Source organism: Beta vulgaris, chromosome 8, assembly GCF_026745355.1.
Source record: "Beta vulgaris subsp. vulgaris cultivar EL10 chromosome 8, EL10.2, whole genome shotgun sequence".
Classification (NCBI taxonomy): Eukaryota; Viridiplantae; Streptophyta; class Magnoliopsida; order Caryophyllales; family Amaranthaceae; genus Beta; species Beta vulgaris.
The window spans coordinates 44,004,263-44,026,486 of NC_079209.1; the positions used below are offsets into that span (position 1 = coordinate 44,004,263).

Here is a 22,224-nt window from a genome sequence, read left to right on the forward strand (position 1 = left end):
AAAACTTTCTACTTGTCTTTGGTTCTTTCATATTGTATAAATGATGGTTATTACCGTGCTTCTTTACTATACAACTCTTTGGTCTCCAAAATAAATTATATATTATTTGAGTTATCAAATTTTATACCTGCAAAGTTGTTTAGTTAACTAAAATCCATCGATTTCTATTTTCTTAATGTTCTTTATCTAGAGTATTTTCTTTTGTCTCTTGATTGTTTTGAAGTTTCGAGGACGAAACTCTTTTAAGGGGGAGTGATTGTAACACCCCGTAATTTTAACCCTTTATTTTTGGTGTTTGTTTATATTAAAATGATATCTTTTAGTAAAAATAAAAAAAAAAATTATTTTTTAAAATTATTTTGGAACGTGTTGAGAAAATGTGTATATATATTTTTTATGTTGTGATATATTTATATATATTTATTTTATGTTGTTAGTTATTTATTTTAATGGTTATATTAGTTTCGTTATTTATTTAGGCGTTTAGGATGCAGTTTTGTCGTGTACCGTTTTTGTAACGTTGTTGGACCGACTTGGGTGATGAAATATTGCATCGCATGTGGTGTGTCATGCTAGCCGAAAATCAACAATTATGTTGTGGAGGATGAAGAGTTTTGGTGCTTATTAAGCTAACCTTTGGATCTCTTGTAACCCCCTATTTAATTTCCCATTAACCCACCTTTATAACCACCGTTTAAACCATTGCTTCATGAGGTTATTAATCAGGTTTTTGCTGCATTCTAACCTCCATTTTTCGTCCAACTCTTAGAGAGGAAGAGAAAGAGTTCTTCTCTCTTCTCGGATTTTCGTCCATTTTTGCACACCTATTTTGTTTGCATCATATCTCCTTCATTTCTTATCCGAATTGAACGTGTGAGTAGCCAAAATCTATCTCCTCTGAAAGATTTTGCTCGTCGTACAATTTGTTTTTGAAGAAAGGGGAAGACGCGACTGCAGGTTTTGTTTCAATCAGACGAGTTATCCGGTTTTTGTTCCCTGTCACACCTTCACGAAAATGACCATAGCCGGAGATCTAACTGTTGGAGCGTCTTCATATTTGGAAATCATGTTTATAACATCTTTATCTGCACTTTAACTGGAGCGATTTAGAATCCGAGGTTTTGATCACCGGGAATCATGGTCGGAACAGAAATACGAAATAAGAGTTTTCAACGTTCAAGAAGAAAACGACTAGTGACTTGTTCTAAGATAACTACTAGTTACCTGGAACGTCGGGAGGAGAGTTGAGTCACTAGGCGTTTTCTTCTTGAACGTTGAAAACTCTTATTTCGTTTTGCTCTATTCCGACCATGATTCCCGGTGATCAAAACCTTGGATTCTAAATCGCTCTGGTTAAAGTGAAGATAAATATGTTATAAACATGATTTCCAAATTTGAAGACGCTCCAACGGTTAGATCTCCGGCTATGGTCATTTTCGTGAAGGTTGACAGGGGACAAAAATCGGATGACTCGTCTGATTGAAACAAAAATTGCAGTCGCGTCTTCCCCTTTCTTCAAAAACAAATTGTACCACGAGAAAAATCTTTCCGAGGAGATAGATTTTGGCTACTCATACGTTCAATTCGGATAAGAAACGAAGGAGATATGATGCAAACAAAATAGGTGTGCAAAAATGGACGAAAATCCGAGAAGAGAGAAGAACTCTTTCTCTTCCTCTCTAAGGGTTGGACGAAAAATGGGGGTTAGAATGCAGCAAAAACCTGATTGATAACCTCATTATGCAATGGTTTAAAGGGTGATTATAAAGGTGGGTTGATGGGGGATTAAATAGGGAGTTACAAGAGATCCAAAGGTTAGCTTAATAAGCACCAAAACTCTTCATCCTCCACAACATAATTGCTAATTTTCGGCTAGCATGACACGCCACATGCGATTGCAACATTCATCACCCAAGTCGGTCCAACAAAGTTACAAAAACGCTACATGACAAAACTGCATCCTAAACGCCTAAATAAATAACGAAACTAATATAACCATTAAAATAAATAACTAACAACATAAAATAAATATATATAAATATATCACAACATAAAATATATACACAATTTCTCAACACGTTCCAAAATAATTTAAAAAAATAATAAATTATTTATTTTTACTAAAAAATATCATTTTAATATAAACAAACACCAAAAATAAAGGGTTAAAATTACGGAGTGTTACAATCACTCCCCCTTAAAAGAGTTTCGTCCTTAAAAGAGTTTCGTCCTCGAAACTTCAATTACAACCAAGAGACAAAAGAAAATACTCTAGATAAAGAACATTAAGAAAACAGAAATCGATGGATTTTAGTTAACTAAACAACTTTGCAGGTATAAAATTTGATAACTCAAATAATATATAATTTATTTTGGAGACCAAAGAGTTGTATAGTAAAGAAGCACGGTAACAACCATCATTTATACAATGTGAAAGAACCAAAGACAAGTAGAAAGTTTTAGGTAAAAAAGTTTCCACAATAAACTATAGGTAATTTTGCAAAAGAAGCAAGAATAAATATTTACGAAAAATTATTGAAGAATAAATTCGACCATACATAAATATTTTTAGAAAAGAAACGAAGAAGAAAAAGTTCGTAAATAGATAGCCCAAACCAATTTAAATAGAGGTAACCACGCGGGCTTATACTCCACTTAAAGAGATAAAAAAAACACTTTAATAAAGAGTAACTAGCTGCTTTATTAAAATAGCACTTACGAACACAAGTCATGACATATGTTATAAGAGCGTACGCCTCCTAAACATATATATGAAAATTAAAGTTCGTAAAGAAATTGAAAACTTTAAAATAAATTTCACAACGATGAAACACTAATAATAAATAGGCGATAGAGTAATAACTTATAAACAACATTTATTAAATTTGCCAAGTCGACACAAATGTGCATGGAACCACCAACTGCAACCTAGTATCAACAGAACAATATTTGAAAGCCTTCTTATCGAATCAACATTAAAGTTTAACGGAATCACCCAATATAAACTTAATGTCAACGCAAAAAGGAAATTAAATCAAATAGATAAAATGTGGGAACTTATCAAATTGACATACAAGTCAAAGGAATCACCCATTATGACTCAATATCAACTCAAACAAGTTTAAAATTTAGACTTATCAAATTGGGTTTTTAGCTATCCCATTGCAGATATATGCCCTTTTGTTAGTGGATCTGAAAGTATGAAAGTTAGTTACTTCATCAAAGGGTGAAAGTTATTCGGATAAAATCCAAAATCCAATCCCTTCCGAATTACTAATTCGAATCGGATTCGAAATGTGTTTGGATTGGATTCGGATTGATACTTTTTAAAAAATTGGATTTTCATATCGAATTGGATGGAGGGTAATTGGATCCAAAAATTCAATATAACCGAATAGTGATATGCCTTATGTATTATGTATCTAGATTGGGATTAAGTGCTTAACTAAATTTTTTTTTAGTAAAAAGCCTAGTCCATAGCTCAGTAGGTGTAAGACTTCAACCTTTCCTCTAAATCCGTAATATCACTTAATTCCTCATTTCCCAAACCTACTAAGTTGTTGTTGTATTTGTTTTATTTCATCGAAAAACAAGAGTTTTAAAAAATCAGATTTTTGGATCGGATCCAGTCTAGAGTTTGAAAATTTGGATTGGATTGGATTCAAACTCTAATTGGTTTGGATTCGGATTTTAAAATTGAAATCCAAATTTTATTCAGATCGGATCGGATTAGGCCCTAATCCAAACCGTACACCAAACTTTCACCCCTAAGGGTCTGTTCTCTTCGGCATAAAACAACTGAATTGAACTGAACTGAACTGAAATGAATTGAATTGTACTGAACTGAAATGAATAGTGGTATGTGAGAGTAAAAGTATTGTACAGAGCTGAACTGAACTGAACTAAACTGAATTGATCTGAACTCAACTGAATTGAACTGAACTAAACTGAATTGAACTGAACTGAACTGAAAATAAGTTGGGGAGAACAGGCCCTAAGTCTTCATCAATGAGGATCGTCAATGGGATAAATCTCTTCTTATGCAGTTTATACCTCTAGATATATCTAATGTAGTAACTAATTTACTTATTACTAGTAATCAACTTTCTAACAAAATGTTTTGGGGCCTCTCTCCTGATGGAAATTATTCTGTTAAGTCAGGTGTTGAGCTTATTCAAGGTCTAAACTCACAGCCGTCTGAGCCTATAATTTTTCATTGGATTTGGAATTGAAATTCCCCTCAAAAATTAAATTTTTTATTTGAAAAATTTGCCAAAATGGTCTTCCTACAAAGAAAAGGTTGGAATTAAGACATGTTTTTCTTCCTATAGAGTGTGTCTTTTGTAATGATCACTCTGAAGATTCCTCTCATCTCTTTTCTAGTTGTCCTTTTGTTATAGATGTGTTTGAGGATCTTAACAGACATATTAACTCGAGTGTTCCTCCTATTATTGTGAATGGCTTTCCCTTTGGAGATCATTTGTTAAATTTGAAATCTTGTTTGTCGATCTCTCAAATTGAGATTTTTGCTATAACCTGGTGGTTTATTTGGTATAACCGCAATGGGGTGATTTTTCGTCAGGAAAATTGTTCTCCAATTAAAGTTAATGTGATGATTAGAGCTTATGTGCATAAGATCAGGATTCATGGAGCCACAGTTGATGAAATTGATGCTCAACTTTCTCTAGAGTCTATATAGAAGAGTGGTGTTTCTTCAAGTAAGTCTAAGATTCGGGATCAGGTTAGTTGGTGCCTCCTTCCAATTATTATAAAGTCAATGTTGATGGTTCTAAACTTCCAAATGGTCAAGCCTCTTTTGAGTTTGTTACTCGTGATTTAGAAGGGAAAGTTTTATTATGTGGTGCTGGTGCTTTAGATTTGTCGATTTCTATTATTGTTGCTGAAGCTAGGAGCTTAAGAGAAGGTATTAGAGGGGCTATTTCTTTGGGAATTAGAAATGTTATTATCGATGACGATAATCTGGCTGTTATCAACTCTACTAGAAATATTTGGAAGATTCCTTGGACTATTAACGCTATTATTTTAGATGCTGGTCAAGATTTGAAGCAATTTGAAGATGTCCACATTCGCCATGCGTCTCGAGAGTCTAATGTTGCTGTGGATTGGATGGCTCATCGCGGGCACACAACGACTAACATTACTTATTGGTTTGATGTTCTTGATTTCTCTTTTGTTGTAATAATTCGCAAGGATGTTTTACGGTAGTCCAATTCTTAAGATCCACTCTAGTGGTTTCTTTCCTTTCTAAAAAAACATATTTTTTGAGTTCGAAAAAAACATTAATATTTTGATTACTCGAACTTCGTGCATTTGCAAATGTGGAGGTTAGATCGTACTGTAGGGATGGGCAAGGGCGGGTCCAGCTGGACCCTAACCCGGACCCTAAATTTTTTTTGCAGATCCAGACCCGGACCCGGACCCTAAAGGTTTGAAAAAATTGGACAGAGACCCTTAGGGTCTGAAGGGTCTAGAGGGTCTGGAGGGTCCAAGCCTAAATTTTTTATTTTGCCAAATTTTCTGTATTATTAATATCAATAATCATCTGAAATTCACATGAAACAAACACAAAAAATCGCATGAATCAAACACAAGAATTCGCATGAAACAAACACAAAAAATCGCATGAATCAAACACAAGAATTCGCATGAAACAAACACAAACATATAAATTGAAAAAAACGAAACAAACACAAACTTATAAACTGAAAAAAAAAGAAACAAACACAATTCCAAACATATAAACTGAAAAAAACGAAAAAAACACAAACATACAAACTGAAAAAACGAAACAAACACAACTTACATAAGAGTTCATAATGGGTGTTTTGGTGTTTTAGTTTATGTTTTAGTCTTTTAGTTTATGTTTTAGTCTTTTAGAAATCAATTTGTTTTTTTAAAAAAGTAAAAATGTATATATTAAATAAGTTTAGGGTCTAAGGGTCGGGTCTGAGTAGGGTCTGTGTCCAAAATTTTCAGACCCGGACCCAAGACCCTAAAAAATTCACTTGGACCCAGACCCGGACCCTTAGGGTCTGAAAAAGTTGGACCCAGACCCTTAAATTAGGGTTGGATCCAACAGGGTCTGGGTAGGGTCCTGGACCCATGCCCATCCCTAGATCGTAGTGATTAAAATAGATAAAGTATGAGGGTATCTTTATGTACTCTGAAAACTCCCTCCGTTCCTTCTAAATGATTTTGAGCGGATGTCTTTGAGGCTTAAACACAACCAAATCTTTGACTGTACTTTCACCATCTCCACATAAGAAAGTACTACATCTGAATCAAATTTTATAGAATTTAATCATATACAACACCTAATATTTTATAGAATTTAATCATAGTTAATTTTACCTTTTCTATAGTTAAAAAACATAAGGTGATTTTATAACTTCTTATTGGTGTACCTAAATACCTAATTACCCATTATAGTATGACAATATTACATAAGATCACCAACATATTATAGCGTATTAAAATATTAGGCAGTCATCTTTTTTTTCTTTTTCGAATTACAATAAAATTAATAACAGCAGTTCAATGGGTAGTCAATTGTGTAATTTCAAATTTATTGTCAGACTATTCAAAATATAGTAGGAGATCATTTTTTTCTTTTCCGAATAAGGAAATCATTGTCCTCTATGTTACCTGGACTCGGCTAGGAGTGTCCAAAATGGGTACGGATCCGAGTGTCCAGTACGACACTTCCAAAAATTCAGGACATGAGGACTCTATCCAGAATTTGGACACGGGTACGGGTATGTGAAATTAATATTTTACAATATAAAATTTAATGATTAATATTACTTATAATTCACAAAAATTCCACAACAATCAGCATTGGTCAGGAGAGAGAAGAGCTTGTAAAAAGGCTGGGTTGAAGAATGAAGACACAAATATAATAAAAAAAGATAAGGGAGGCTAAGCGTATTTTTGCCTTTTTGTCTTTAAGAATTAAGTATAAATAGTTTAGTTGACTAAGGAAGACAGAAGGAAAAGCTTCTTGGTTCCCTCAAAAAAGAAAAGTTTTTTAGCCTACATTTGCTTAGAAGTTAAAAAGTAAAGTTTGGCCCACATTCCTTTATAATTTAAAAAGTACAAAATTTGGCCCACCAACCATTCATCTTCTTCGTGTTCCTTCGTGTTCTACTGTTCACCTTCTTCAACCTCTTTCTTCTACAATTTTCCTCCTATCGTCAACAACCATATGGATGAAAACATCATTGGAATCGCCTCACTAGGGAAGCAAAAAAGCCCTAATATTTTTCACCTATTTGTCATGATTCAACAGCAAATTTTCAGATCTTACAACTAGGGTTTAGCGCCGTATTGGAGTGCAAATTAAAGGATCCGACTCATATTTCATACCCAAGTCGGTGTCGTGTCGTACCGACCCGGGTATTTGGCGATTTTTGCCGAGTCGAGGTAACAGAGATTGTTCTACATGATTCTCCTATAAGGAGGTCACTTATTATAGAGGACCCCATACAGAAAAAGCAAATTATATCAATAATAGTAAAGGATATTTAAATCCCTCTAAATCACACAAGATTATATTTCCTAGTCAATAATATATTCTTCGATTTTGCAGTGCTTTTTTTGTTCCGTCATTACCCCTACATCAACTAATTCAGCTAGTTGAGGATAAGGAATAGCTCAGTTGACTAGAGCTTTTCTCCCATTTCAAAAGATCTTGTTATCGATTCTCATCCTGCTTTTGTGAACTCTCCAAACAACAACAGAAAAATACTAATCCAGCTAGTTTGGTTACTAAAACTTTGGGGACAGGCCCTAAAGATCTTTAATTAGAGAATGATAATGACCCATATGCAATGACCCTTGGGCAAACTTGTTCAAATCAGACAAGGATTCAGATTTCATTTATCCAACTATGAGAGAATTGTTTCATCGAATCGGGTTCGATAGTCGAATTCGGACTATGTTCATTAAGATCACACAAGTTCAGGAAACAATTTATTCTTATATTCACTTTTGAATGGTAATGCAACTTTTAATTTTGCGAGGAATCACGCTCGAACAAATTGTGTGAAGAATAGTCTCGCAAAGAGAGAATGGGCACAAAGCTAAAATTCCTCATCTGGTTGATCTCCTTGAACTTCATCACTTAGCTTATAATTATACTTTCCCCCAATTTTTCGGCTCTTATATTAGTTGATGCCCTAAACCTTCTAATCTGAAAATGAGTTTCACTAGAGACATTGTTCAACCTGTCTATTATCTTAAAGAAGTTCAAGACCAAGAAGCACATGTTAGGGCATCAGTGGATTACCCTCAAGGAACATTTTTGATCCACTCCAACAACTTTTTCTTGTGAGCTACAAATATATCTAGCAAACAACTCAAATTAAAGAGTCTTAACTAGTAACCTTAACCACAGATGCATTAGCTTCAAATATTTTGGTATCAATTACGGCCTAGAATATATCCCATGCTTGTGAATCAATTCACCAACAGCCCAACACTACCATGGCTTGTGAAATGATTTCATGCAGAATACACAAATCTTGCACACATTTATTCTGCACTCTGCAACCAAGAGTCCCAAGGTCAAGTCTCCTGTCTCCCTACCTTTTCCAATCAGGAATTTGTGATCTACGTATGCCATATTTCTCGCTGTCAACAGAGCTCAAAGCAAGCATCAAAAGATTTATAATAGGAATTTTGTTACATTAAAAGCACCTTAGACTCCTATGAGGAATTGTCGAGTTCAAATTTTGTCCAACTTTAGTTGATGTTTAGTTCTCATCAAGGATACGGTAGTAGCAAGATCAATATGCCTGCTAGGTGGTACCAACACTACCATGGATCGGGCTGTAATGCAAACTCAAATCAATCTTCTCCTAATAGACTGATCTAGCTTATAGTATCTCGCTCAAATTAAGCATTAACCCTCTACCAATTCATCTAGGGTCCAATGCAGTATCATCCCAAGCACACACAACTACTGTCAATAACACCACTATCAATAATATAAGCTCTTTCAATACCCACAATCTTACACATTTTCTTGTCCTTCGAACATCAATCATGCAATAGCAAACGTCAAATCATGTATATTCATGAAAAGCAAGTTCAAAACCTAATCAAATTGAGACATATAGCCAATTTCAAACAATTCAAACAACCCCAACCAAAACTTAAGTAAGAATGATGATTCATGAATCTCATTCTAGCTTCATCGATTGCAAAATTAACCATAATACAAAGAATATCATATACTTCACATGCCCAATTCATCAGGTAAAATAAGTTGAACTCCAAATATCATAAAAGTTATACAAACCCAAGTCACAGATACAATTTCTTATGATGGTTCTTGTTCTCCGACCCCAAATCATTTTCAACTAAGCTTTTGTTGTTGTTAAGACAACTCCAAATCATGAATCTCAATTTAGCATCTAGGTTCATCAATTGCAATATTAACCACACTAGGGCGTTGTATCATATACTTCATACGCCGAATTCGTGTAAATGTGTAATATAAGTTCAATTCCTACTCAAATCAAGATAATTTCACCATATCATTAGAACAATATATCCAATTACAACTTACTCAAATCTCATAATCCCACAAAATAAAAATCCCTTCAAAAGCTACAAAAACAGTGAGAGATCATACAACTTTTACCTCAAATAAGCAGGAATCTTAATGCGAATAAAAAGCATACTCATAACATAAGAAATAACAACAGAAGTAATCCCAACCGAAGCATAAGAAACCCTAATACTCCGATCACGATTTTTATCAAGAGCAAGATCCATAAGAATGATACCGATTCCACCAAGAACAAACATGAATCCAGAAGATAAACCTTCGATAATGTATTGACCGTTAACCCGACCCGAGAGGAAGACGACGGGTTTAACGGCGCCCGTTAAGCGGTCTTGGGTAGACCCGATACCTGGTGGTTCGACGATGACGTCGTAGACGATGCCGGAAACGACCATGAAGTAGGTGAGGAGGAGGAGAGAGAAAATGGTGGTGGATGAAGGAAGAGAAAGAGAGGGTAGTTTCAGACGGAGGCGAGGAAGGCGGAGGAAAGAGAATGGGATGATTCGGAGAATGTGGAGGAGTGGATCGTATGAATCCAGTGAATCTGAGGGAGAATTTTGGGTTGATGAGTGAGTTAGGGTTTCTGATTTGATCGCCATTGTTGCTGTAATGGAGCTTTTTTTGTTCCTCTCTCTCCCAACTTGTGTGGTTCATGAAAGAGGAAATTGTGTTTTAAGGTTTAGCTTTAGCTCACGCGTCACGAGCTTCAATTTTTTTTTTTTTTTCTTGATGGGTTGATAGAAAAATTGTCATAAAGAATCTTTCAAAAACTCCATTAGTCCCATTTTAAGGAAATATCGATGTGAATCATACTAATTTTCACCCGTATTATCAAAATAATTTTAATTTTAGATTATTTCATAATAATCTCACTTTTTTTTAGAAGACCTTATCGGAATGAGTCCAAATTATGTTATTTTATTGCTCACACTAATCCATTCTAGTTCTATAATATATTGAAAATGACAAGTTCAAATTATTTTGAGAAGATATTTACATAAACATGACTAAGAACATAACTAGACCTATGCTTCCATATCTTCAAGTTATTGATCTTTCATGAACATCCAATCTTGATAGATTTCTTAGATCACTGTTACATACATACATGTTATATGATAAAGCATTTTTATCATCAAAATAACATCGACTTAGGTGTTGTTTGGTTGGAAGCTATTTCCCTTGGAAATAGAAATTCCTAGGAAATGCATTATGGGTGTTGTGTTTGGTTGGAGGGAAATGGGAGAAGCATAGGAAATACAAATTCCAAGGGAAATATAATTTCCCATGAAACATGGGAAATCACTCACCAAGCCCCCCCCTTGGTGAGTAATTTCCTAGGAAATGCAATTTCCTATGGTGTCAACCAAACAATTTTGTCTAATTCCTAGGAAATTAACAAGGGAAATAATTTCCCATGAAATGTAAATTCCCATGGGAAATTACTTCCCATGTGAACCAAACGAGGCCTTAGAGTCACAACAAATTCCCCCTTTTTGATGATGACAAATAAATAATACTTTTCCCTCAAAATATGCACCATTAATCACATTAGGGAAGGTAACGTAACATTATTCACATACATTCACAAGTAACTTCATCGGTCTAAGCATTATACCCATGTTCCCCCTTTTGATATTATAGAAAAGGAGAGCACATCAACATGTTTAGCGAGTCAAAGTGAGATATAGTCAGCAAAATAATGTAAGTAGCTCAAGAAATAGATACTAAGGATGCTGGTGCTATGTCATAATCCAACTCACAATTTGAAGTCATTAAACAAAAAAATAATCCAACTCACAATCCGAAGTTATGAAGCAAGAAATAATCATGAAGGATCATGACTGATAGCTAAGAATGTAAGATAAAGATAGGTAATGCAAGCTTGAATATTTGAAATGGCAATTGGCTCAACAAGTGCTTAAACCTTTCTTTTCATATTTTCAACTTCCGCAAATAAACATCATATGATTTTCTTCACCGCAGCACTGCCTGTGATACTATGCCACTAATCAATCTATTCCCTTCCAAAAAGAACTGATCTTCGAATATACTGGAATCCAAAATGATGATCAAAAAAACTTTGATAATGTTTTTCATTTGTGAATTGAATTGAACTCTAAGATTTATCTAAGACAAGTGTCTTACTCTCATTTTCTTTTCTTTTTCTTTTATTTCTTTCTCTTTTTTTTTTTTGTTTTTTTAAAGAGAGTAAGACCATACAATATTACTAGAATCAATCAATAAGAGATAAAAGGTGAAATAGGTTAATTCAAACCTCATTTTCTTTTTGATATATCTCTTGGCAATGTGCCTTATATAGTGTGAAGCAGTCCTTTCATTCTTCAACGTATTAGTGTTACTTCCAACTTTTTTATGTTCCCCCTTAATTAATGCGTCTTCTTATTTCACCGTCTTATCGAGAAGTCTTTGTTAGCTCCATATATCATGAATCAAGATTAAAAGCACTTGTTGAACTTTGGATCAACATGGGAGCAAGAGAAGTATAACAATAGGGAAATGAAGATAAGGTGGGACACATAAAATAAAGAAATAAATAATGGGACACAAATGTCAAACTCATAAACAGAAAAATCAGAATATCAGACTAATGATCAAGCTCGCTACAGGATAAAGAATTAGCATTTCATAACTTTATAATTCGACAACTTATTAGGATCATATAACTCATTAGTTCGGCAACTTAGGATAATGACATTAGGACAACATCATTAGATCATTACGAGTCCTTTTTATATCAAGTAGACCTTTACTCATAAAGTTTCACAGAGACATGCATCAACACTCCAATTAACATATTTAAAGGAGGACAACATACATAATACTCAACTAATTTCAAGAGAAATCAATTCCCAAGCGACGAATTATCTTATAAAATACTCATGCATGAAATTTAACAGAATTATTTTGTTAGAACAATTATGATATGATCAACAAATTGTGTTTGAAACCACTTACCAACATCACGTTCTCTATGGAGTGTATTAAGGAATTGTCGACCTTTCGAATACCAATAATTTCTCCCTTTTTGTTGTCGCCAAGTGTAACACACCTACCATGGTAGGCTACTAGTGAGAGGAATTGAGATTTATGACCAGTCATATGTATTGAGCAGCCACTATCGAGGTACTATAGGCTGCTTCCTCTCATGTTTGCCCACAAAAAGATCACTTGTTAGTTTTAGGAACCCAGATCTGTTTGTTGACCTTATAACAAGTCTTTTCTAACCCATATTTGATTTACGTAGTTTACATTTTTTGCAACACTCCTTTTCTTGACGTTACAATTATCTATAAGGTGACCATTTTTTCCACAGAAGTTGCAAATCAAATATTCAGATAGATCAATATATTTTCTTTTACAAAAGTCTCTTTCAATATTAATGGCATTATGCCTTACACTATGCCTCTAGTCTGTATACTCTAACCCAATTTTATTTCGATAGGACATATGATCTAAGTCTTTTTGACCATTTGACCGTTTTTCATACATTTTTCGAGAAATAATTTATTGTGATTCCAAGAAATCAACAGAAGTCTTTCGATCACTATTTCTTTTTCTCGAAATTTCCAATTCTCTTTTTACTTCATCAAGTTCATCACTTAACTTAGCATCATAAGGTAGCATTAGTGGAACAATTCTGGATCTTTGTCTTGATTCCTTTAACTCAGTTAGCTCATTTTTTTAAAGTTTCAATTTGTTTTTCAAGACATTATCTTCCAGCACAGTGTATGACACAATGTTATTAACAACTTGTTTTGCGAGAGACTTTTCGCACCTTAAGGCGGTTAACTCAACATTTTTCTCTTCAACAGTTTTTTCAAGTTCATCACTCTTTTTCATTAGTCCTTTACAAACCTTTAATAAATCCTTATATTCTATCCAATTCTAACTCAATCTTTTGCTTAGTTAAAATTTTCACTTCTTTTCTCATGTTTGAAAAATCATCATTCATTTTTTGACAATCATCAATGACATTTTCAAGCAATGTAACAATTAGTTTTTTTTGAAAGTAGATGTATTGAAGGTTTTAGTGAAAGAAGACTTACCTCATTGTCTTCGGTTTCATCTTGTGAGTTCGAATTTTTTGCCCTTAGACACAAGTGAGAGTTGACCAGGCATTGTGCCTTACTCTGTTTATATAGCGTCGGACATAATTTTGCTACATGGAACTATGCCTCTTACTGTTCTTCTTTAGAATCCGAATCTCCCCAAACGACAGCAATCATTGCTTTCTTGAACTCCTTCTTTTTTTGCTCCCTTTTTTCTTTAGGCTTCTCATCATCCCATAAGGGACATTCCTTTATCATGTGATTGTACTCATCACACTTGAAACAATCAAAATAGTAGCACAATTCTTAAAGTTAAAGGTAGTGTTTTTACCATTGAAATTTCCAACTTTTTTATGATTGTTGTTTTTGCTCTTTTTGAGATATTTTAAAATCTCCTAGTAAGAAGATCAATATCATCCTCACTATCACTACCTTCACTTTCCGATTCAGTTCTTAAGGCTATACCCTTAATTTTTGGTTCATTTGTCTTAGAATCTAAAACAAGTTCATGAGTCATTAATGATCCGATTAGTTATTCTAGTGGGAGTTTTATCAAATCTTTAACTTCTTGAATAGCAGTTATTTTAGGGAGCCAACGATTTGTTGAACTTCTTAGTATTTTTTTACTAAATTTTCAGAAGCATAGGTTTTGCCTAGAGAACACAATTCATTAGTAGTGTAAAACGAGTGAACATCTCTTTAATTGATTCTTCATTATTCATAGTAAACAGTTCATGCATATTGTTGCACAAGTAAATCAATTCGAGATTGTTTTACCTCATTCATACCTTCATGGGCCAATTTAAGAGTGTCCTATATCTCCTTTTGCTTTAGTGCAAGCGGAGATCCTTGAGTATTCATCAGGTATAATTCTATATTGGAGAATACTCATAGCTTTGAAGTTCTTTTCGGCTTTTGCATAGTCGACTGAATTGTAGTCATCTTCATCTGTATCGACCACCTTTCCTTCAGCATTTTTGCCTGGATAAGGATTGGTCCTTTTCTTATGACTTCCCAGCATTCATAATCCGATCCTTGGATGTAAATCCTCATCCTAGACTTCCACCATCCATAATCTTTTCCTTTGAAAATCGGACACTTTGAGTGTCTTTCTCGAGAGTCATCTTACATGTTCATGACTTTATTCTTTAGGGATGAGCCTTTCAAGAATAGCCTGCTATGATACCACTTGTTAGAATACAAGGTCACACTCAAGAAAGGGATGGTTAAATTGAGTGACAAAATCTAATCAATTTTCACAAAAACACTCATATGGCACAGTGCCTTACACTGTGTTATTCACTCGTAAACTCGCGTTTGATGTTTTTGCTAGGACAAAATTGTATGAAAACTAAAACAATGAAATCAAATAACAAGATATAAGAATTTAACGTGGTTCGATATCACCTCTGAGATCTACGTCCACACTTCCTTCTCTTTATTACTTGAATCTTAAAATACCAAACTTTTGATACAATATGATTCTCCCACTACTAACTATATATAGTAGTGCTCCCCAACACTTAATCCTAAGTGTTGCTACTCTATATAATGATGAAAATTATAGAAAGAATAAGTCCTCACAAGTGTGCTTCTTAGATAAGCAAATCGAGGAACGTTACCATCGTTATATAGAACTATTAACTCACTGGAACTCTGTGCTATACACTGTGCTATGGGGATCAGTTTTCAGCTCTCAAAATTTACTAAAACTAAATCTGAAAACGTGAGATGTTCTACTGATTTCTATCCCTTATATAATTTGTCAATTAAATGATAATTATTCTCCAAAATATGGTTATCTTCTTGAATAATTTTTATTCCTAAAATTACGGGATCAAAATCTTTTTCTTTTCTTTTCAAAATCAAATTTTATCTTTTATAAAAACTGATTTTTTTTCTTTTCTTATAGGATAACAATTCCTCCATATCTTATGCAACTATCAATCAGATTTCAAATCAATTTTTATCCAAAAATCTTTATAAAAATCGTTTTCTTTAAAGATTAGTTTTTCTTTTTTACAAACATTCTTTTTCGCAAATCTTTTAAAGAAACATCTTTAAAATCAGTTTTGCTTTTGTACTAACATTCTTTTTTGTAAATCTATTAAAGAAACGTTTTCTTTAAAATCAGTTTATTTTTATAAAACTTTTTATGTGATAATCTTTACAAAAAAATATTTTACTTTCAAAACTAATTTTCGAATTTAAAAACTTCCCTTTTTATATTCTTTAAATATAAACACATGAAATTAATATAATTACCTATTTTTTTAACTCTAAGAAAATAGTTAACCATCCTAATTTCATATTTCTATTTAACACAAAGTTCCAATACATTAATTACATTACATGAGCATGACTAAGAACATAACTAGACCTAAGTTTCATGATTTCAAGTTCTTGATCTTTCATGATCATCCAAACTTGATAGCTTTCTTAGATCACTGTTACATTCATACATGTTATAGCATAAAGCATTTTTCATCATCGAAATAACATCGACATAGAGTCACAACATACAGCTTGGAAGAAACTATACAAACCTAAGGAGAAGGGAGGAATTGGTTTTCGGGATATGAAGATGTTTAATTGGGCGTTACTTGAAAAATAAGCTTGGAGGCTTGTCATATCACAACAAAGTTTTCTTGAACAAATTCTCATGGCTTGTTATGATCCTAACACCACTTTTATGGAAGTGGATTTGGGCTCATCTCTTAGGTATACTCGGAGGGGAATTTGAGAGACCAGGTAGATGCTTCAAAGGGGGCTTCGGTGGAGGGTGGGGAATGAGGAGCTATTAAAGGTTTGGACTGATCTGTGGAGCTCGGGGACTCAAACTCACAAAATCTTGTATCCTAAAGGTGTGGCTAATGTAGAAATTGAAGTGATGGATGCCTTAATCGACCCGATTAGCAAGACTTTGAAGGTGGAGTTAATTTTCCGATTATTTATACCATTCGATCTTGATCGTATATTAAGCATCCTTCTTAGTTATCGTCTCCCTTGGAATAGGTTGTGTTGGGACTCGGAGAAAGACGGGACATACTCCGTTCAATCTATATATAGACCTTTGATGGGCGATGTTTGGAACATTATGGAGGACTCTACTTCGGGGATTTCATATTTGTGGAAGAGAGTGTGGGGAGCTGAGGTGATTACGCGAGTCAACATCTTTGCTTGGCGCATTTACTTATAAGCGCTTCCTACGCATGTGGCGCGAAGCCAACACATCCCAGTAGTCGATGCGGTGTATGAGCTGTGCGGTTGAGGAGATGGGATTTCATGCTGTTGCGGAGTGCAGGCTGGCGAGAGGAGTGTGGAGAGTAGTGCCCTCAATCAAATTAAAGCGTGCCTAGGGGATGCTCGAAAGTGGTTGATTCGTGGGGGCATTGCATTGGCATGTTGGAGGAGGATGAGGTGAGTTTGTTTTTGACCTTTTGTTCGGCTATATGGGGGCAAGGTGTAGAGCTGTGATCGAAGGAGAGTGGGCGAGTGTTGAGTTTATGATTACATATGCAAGGAAGGTATGCAGGGAGGCTAATGAGGCTACAACAATGGAGAAACGAGCACCTTCAGCTAGAAGTCTGCAACCAGTGTGTAGTCTCCACCTGATTTGGGTTGGCTCAAGCTTAACGTTGATGGGGGAAAGCTCGAGGAGAATGGCTCAAGACTGGGCCTGGTTGGTGAAATTGAGATAGGGGAGGTCGTGTGTTGTGCTACCAAACAAAGGCAAGTTGGGAAACTCGTGTTGCTGGAGTGAAAACGATCCAATAATGTATCATTATTGCCAAGGAGATGGGGTTCTCTAGAGTGATGATTGAAAGTGATTGTTTGCAGGTTGTCCAAGCATTGCAGTAGGGAAGGAAGGGGTCTAGTGATTTTCACATGGTTTTATAGGATATTGTAGATTTGTAGTAGTAATTACTTTCTTTAAGTATGTTATGTGGTCTTTTGTTAAAAGGTCATGGAACAAAGTAGCTCATGTGTTAGCTTACTTATGGCGTATGGAAGTTGGCAAACATTATTGGGGTGATGAGTTTTCAGACTCTATTGTATGTTTGGTTTCGAATGATCTCATACTTTAATTCCCTTAAGGGTTCCTCTTTAAAAAAAAATAATAAACATGTCGCCCTATTTTATTATTTTATGATGACTAATACATCCTTCTAATTGGTCCGTAGAAGAAAGAACAAAGAATGCGCCTAAAGTAAAATATTTTAAGTCCAATCCGTATTTTTAAGCACATTTTTCAAGTCCATATTTGAGAACCTTTTACATAGTTTATAAATTCTCATCTTCGAAAATATTTTAAAAATAGTTTCATGAAAGCCTTTTTTTGATACCTATTTTTAAGCTCAATTTAATTAATAGAGTAAATTGATTACACTTATCTAATATCTTTTCAAAATATCTTTCATAAAATTCTTATATATCCAAAATGTTTTCAAAATAATATTTTCTGAAAATTCATCTTTATCTAAATATTTTAAATGTCTTTGTGTTTGTTTATTCCTTCACCTGTAAATATTGGGTTTTGTTTCAAGGCTTAAAGGAGCTTCACGACAATAATCTCCACCGCATACCACATCCATCTCATCACCAAAATCCCTCATCACTTCATCATCTTGCTGCCATCTTATTATTCATCATCATCTCCCAATACTTACACCACTAGCTGCATCATTATGTTGATCGCAACACATCAAGGTGATGAATCTCTCACACCTATAACACGCAACAAAAATCTCACGCCACTACACCTCATACTAACTCCTCACCTACAAATAATAGCCACATCACTAATAATTATCCGATCAATACCAATCTTTGAAAATCATCACTTATTCATCATCAACGCATCATCATATTATTCAAAAACAAACACAATAAAAAATATTAGTTTGTTATGCCGATTTCACGAAATATTCATATGAAATACAAAATCTTTTCCAAGGCTTATTCTATATCAGTTTGAGACCTGTATAAATAAATGACCTAGACGGAGGTGTAAGTTTCTGAGGGTCCATTAATATATTTAATTCTTTGTTATTATATTCTTTTATTGAAATTATTAACATTCTATTCATGATATACATTTTCAGCATATTCTTGTGATTGTACATATTACTTATTATAACTAACTCGCTACGCATATCTCTTTTATTTATTTATATCTCCTCTCATCTATAATAATTTGTTTAAGACTAATCTAGAAAAATCTATAATCATCTACTTTAGCTAAACTACCAAGAGAAATCCAAAACAGCTAAATAAGATACATGACTAAAGGAACTATTGGTTGTATTGACACTTAAATAGTCTAAAATAATCTAATATAGATGGATTCATCTTGAAAGAACAAGATATTACCAAACATAAGTCGCTTAAAGCACCGACAATGTATGCTATATATATATAGCTTGTAACTTGCAAGATTATTATGAAGAAAAAGTCATTTTTCCTACATCATTAACATCCATCAAAATTAACTTTGCATCACAATACAACCAACTTACTTTCGCCTTACAAAAAACAGTGGTATTAGAGCAATATTAATCCAAAAGCCTTCATTACATCATATAAAATATTATACTCCTATAGAATTGATACACCAAGCACAAAATAAATAAATTCCCATAAACTAAAACAAACACCACAAAAAATAAAATGACTTCTCCAAACACTTCAATCTCAAACACATTTAACTACCCCGGAGTAAATTTGGTACCTACATCAAGGGGAGAAAAATATCAACAATGGTGTGTCCAAATGAAGTCCATATTTATCTCATAAGATTTGTGGCAGTTGGTACAATATGGCTATGAACGACCTAGAGATGCCATTGGAGAGGCTGTATGAAATGAAGCAAAACAAAAGTAATATAAACAAAATGAGATAAGGGATACTTATGGCTGCTATAATGGCCAAGGGGGCTTGGAGTATACTAGAGACAAAATATATAGAGCCTCCTACAAGATAATACTCTGTAAAATTCAATTTTTATGGAGAGACTTTGATAATTTATTAATGACGTAATATGAAACTATTCAAGAGTTTTTTAGTCGGGTAACAAGCATTACAAATCAAATTCAAACTAATGGAGAAAATGTCAAAGATGTTCAAGTAATCCAGAAAACACGAAGAAGTCTCCCCAAAAATTATGATCATATAGTAGCTACCATAGAGGAGTCCAACAAAGGTTTATCTAAATTATGTTTGACTAAATTAATGGACTCTCCTCTTGCACATGAAGATAGAATGCATACATTTACAGAGCAGTCACTAGAACAAGCATCTCAGGTTATATTAAAATAATCTAATTATGGACAAAAAATTTATTAAGTGCAGGCCAATTAATCCAAAGAGGCTATATGGTGAAATTTAATTTTAATAAATGCCTCATATTTGATAAGGAAAAAGGACAATTAATTACTACTACTCAAATAACTCATAATATAATATTCTCGTGAAGAACTCAATTTCCCCTTATACTCTGAAAACTACAACTCTTTTAATGACTCTAGTAGACTAGAACTTAGAGTAACTAGATAGGAACATTAATGGAACTTTGATGCACTTTAAAACACTTTAAAAAAATTAAACTCTAGACTATTGTGTTTCTTCTTTCTAATCCGTGAATGAAATAATGACAAGTGCTAAGCTATTTATACTAAGCTATGGACTTACATAAACAACCATCAATACCATGGTGTCCACTTAACCAACTAACGTCCACTTTTCCCTAATAGGAACTGACATGTTCTTACTTATGCTTGTTGCCCAAGCTTCCTACAAAATAGCTCGCTAAGTGAATTAAACACATGCCTACTTTATTCAGATTTAATCCCCTAAAGATACTCTAACTAATCTGGTTTTTAACCTAGGTATTTATTCGATTTAAAACTAACTTTAAAATCAAGGCATGATTAAAGCTGAACTCCAAAATGACTCTTTTAATCCAGTTTGCTACTTTTTACACTAGTAAAAAAAACATCATCGGATCCGGTCAAAATAAGGATCATCGATTCGTTATTAGGCAACTAGCTAGAAAAACTCAATTGTTTCGATTTTGAACCGGACCAGTTGAGGACTAAGTGATATGGTTGGGCAAGAAAACCGTACTAGCTAAGTTGATTAACTGATATGGTTTTCACACTCAACCGAACCAGTTAACCTTTGGTATGCTTAAAAAAGAGCGCTATATATGTCACACTAACAAGGAATTGCAAAGCATTCACAACAAACTTATATTCACATCCATATTCACAAAAATTATATCAAACTAAAAATAGAAAATCGAGCAAAATAAAAAATGAGAAAATAAACATTATTAGCCAAAGGACAAATTAAATAAACAACATCCCCAATAATTATTCACAACCAAAAATGAAATTAGTTACAATGGAGTGAATTTAAAACTCAATTAAAAACGAAATTATAAACACGAAAATTAAAACAAAACCCTAATTATAGAGAACAAATTTAAAATAAACAAATTGTAAAAAACGAAATTAAAACAAACTAGTTATGAAAAACGAAAAAATAACAAAACCATAATTACAAAAAATGAAACTAAAAATGAAATAATACTTGAGGATGGTGAGTGAGCAAGTAAGAGAGAATCGAGCAAAGATCGGAATTCACCTAAGGATGGTGAATGAACGCAACGACGAGCTAGTGAGCAGAGTTGATGCACACGACGGGGATTGATTAGGATTCGCCTGAGGACGTTGGTTGGTGCAAGCGACGACTGACGAGAGAAACCTGATGAGCAGGACGATGAGAGAGTAGTCTTTGGCGGAGAATGAGAGCGAAGGAATGAGATGGTTGTTGACGGGGGAGAGCGACGAAGTAGAGAGAAAGAGAATTGATGGCTGGGTTAGGGAAGATGAGTGGGGGGATGAGAGAGAGAATGAGATAGCGTTAGCGTTAAGGGAAGGGGTGAGAGAGGTGTGTGAAAATAAAAGAGGATGGGTCTGATTATGTTGGTGAGCAGCGTCTTATATAATACACCAAGCCCAACTGATCTGTACTTCATATGGACCGGATCAGCTTAATAATTTACATTTTGGCTTCAAAAAACAACATTGACGGGTCCAGTTTTGAAAGTTCCGGATTAACTTACTTGTGTCATTTAAGGTTTTTTCCACCAATGTTTCTCGTATACACTTGAATTCCACTAGAAACTCAACTCGTGTTTTAGTCAGACTCCAGACTCCAGCGTACTTACAAAAATCTTAGAAGTTTAAGTTCCTAATTTTTTTTCTAGACTTTTGTATCTTCAAGATGCTCCTTCTCTAGAAATCTTGATTCTGAAGTCCCTTTGAAACTTGGCATTGATCCTTTGTGCTCATGCTATGGAAGATTATCCCTTGTTCCTTCAAGGAATTCTTGCTCTGGAACTTTTTGATACTCTTTAGATTCCTTGTTTAGATAGTCCTCGATCATTCTTCACTTGGAACTCCATTAATTGATTTGTTCTTGGAAAGCTTGTTACTCACAAGTTTCTTCTAGCAGCATGTGATACTTTAAGAACCTGTGAAATTTCATAGTAAC

General features: G+C 34.0%; 1 protein-coding gene across 1 annotated transcript; it reads right to left on the reverse strand.

The window, feature by feature from the left end:
* Positions 1-9,536: 9,536 nt before the first annotated feature.
* Positions 9,537-10,270, reverse strand: LOC104884088 (uncharacterized). Its single transcript, XM_010668682.3, has one exon. It carries the CDS (start codon positions 10,189-10,191, stop codon positions 9,664-9,666), a length of 528 nt encoding a protein of 175 aa, XP_010666984.2. The 5' UTR covers positions 10,192-10,270; the 3' UTR covers positions 9,537-9,663.
* Between the last annotated feature and the right edge of the window lie 11,954 nt (positions 10,271-22,224).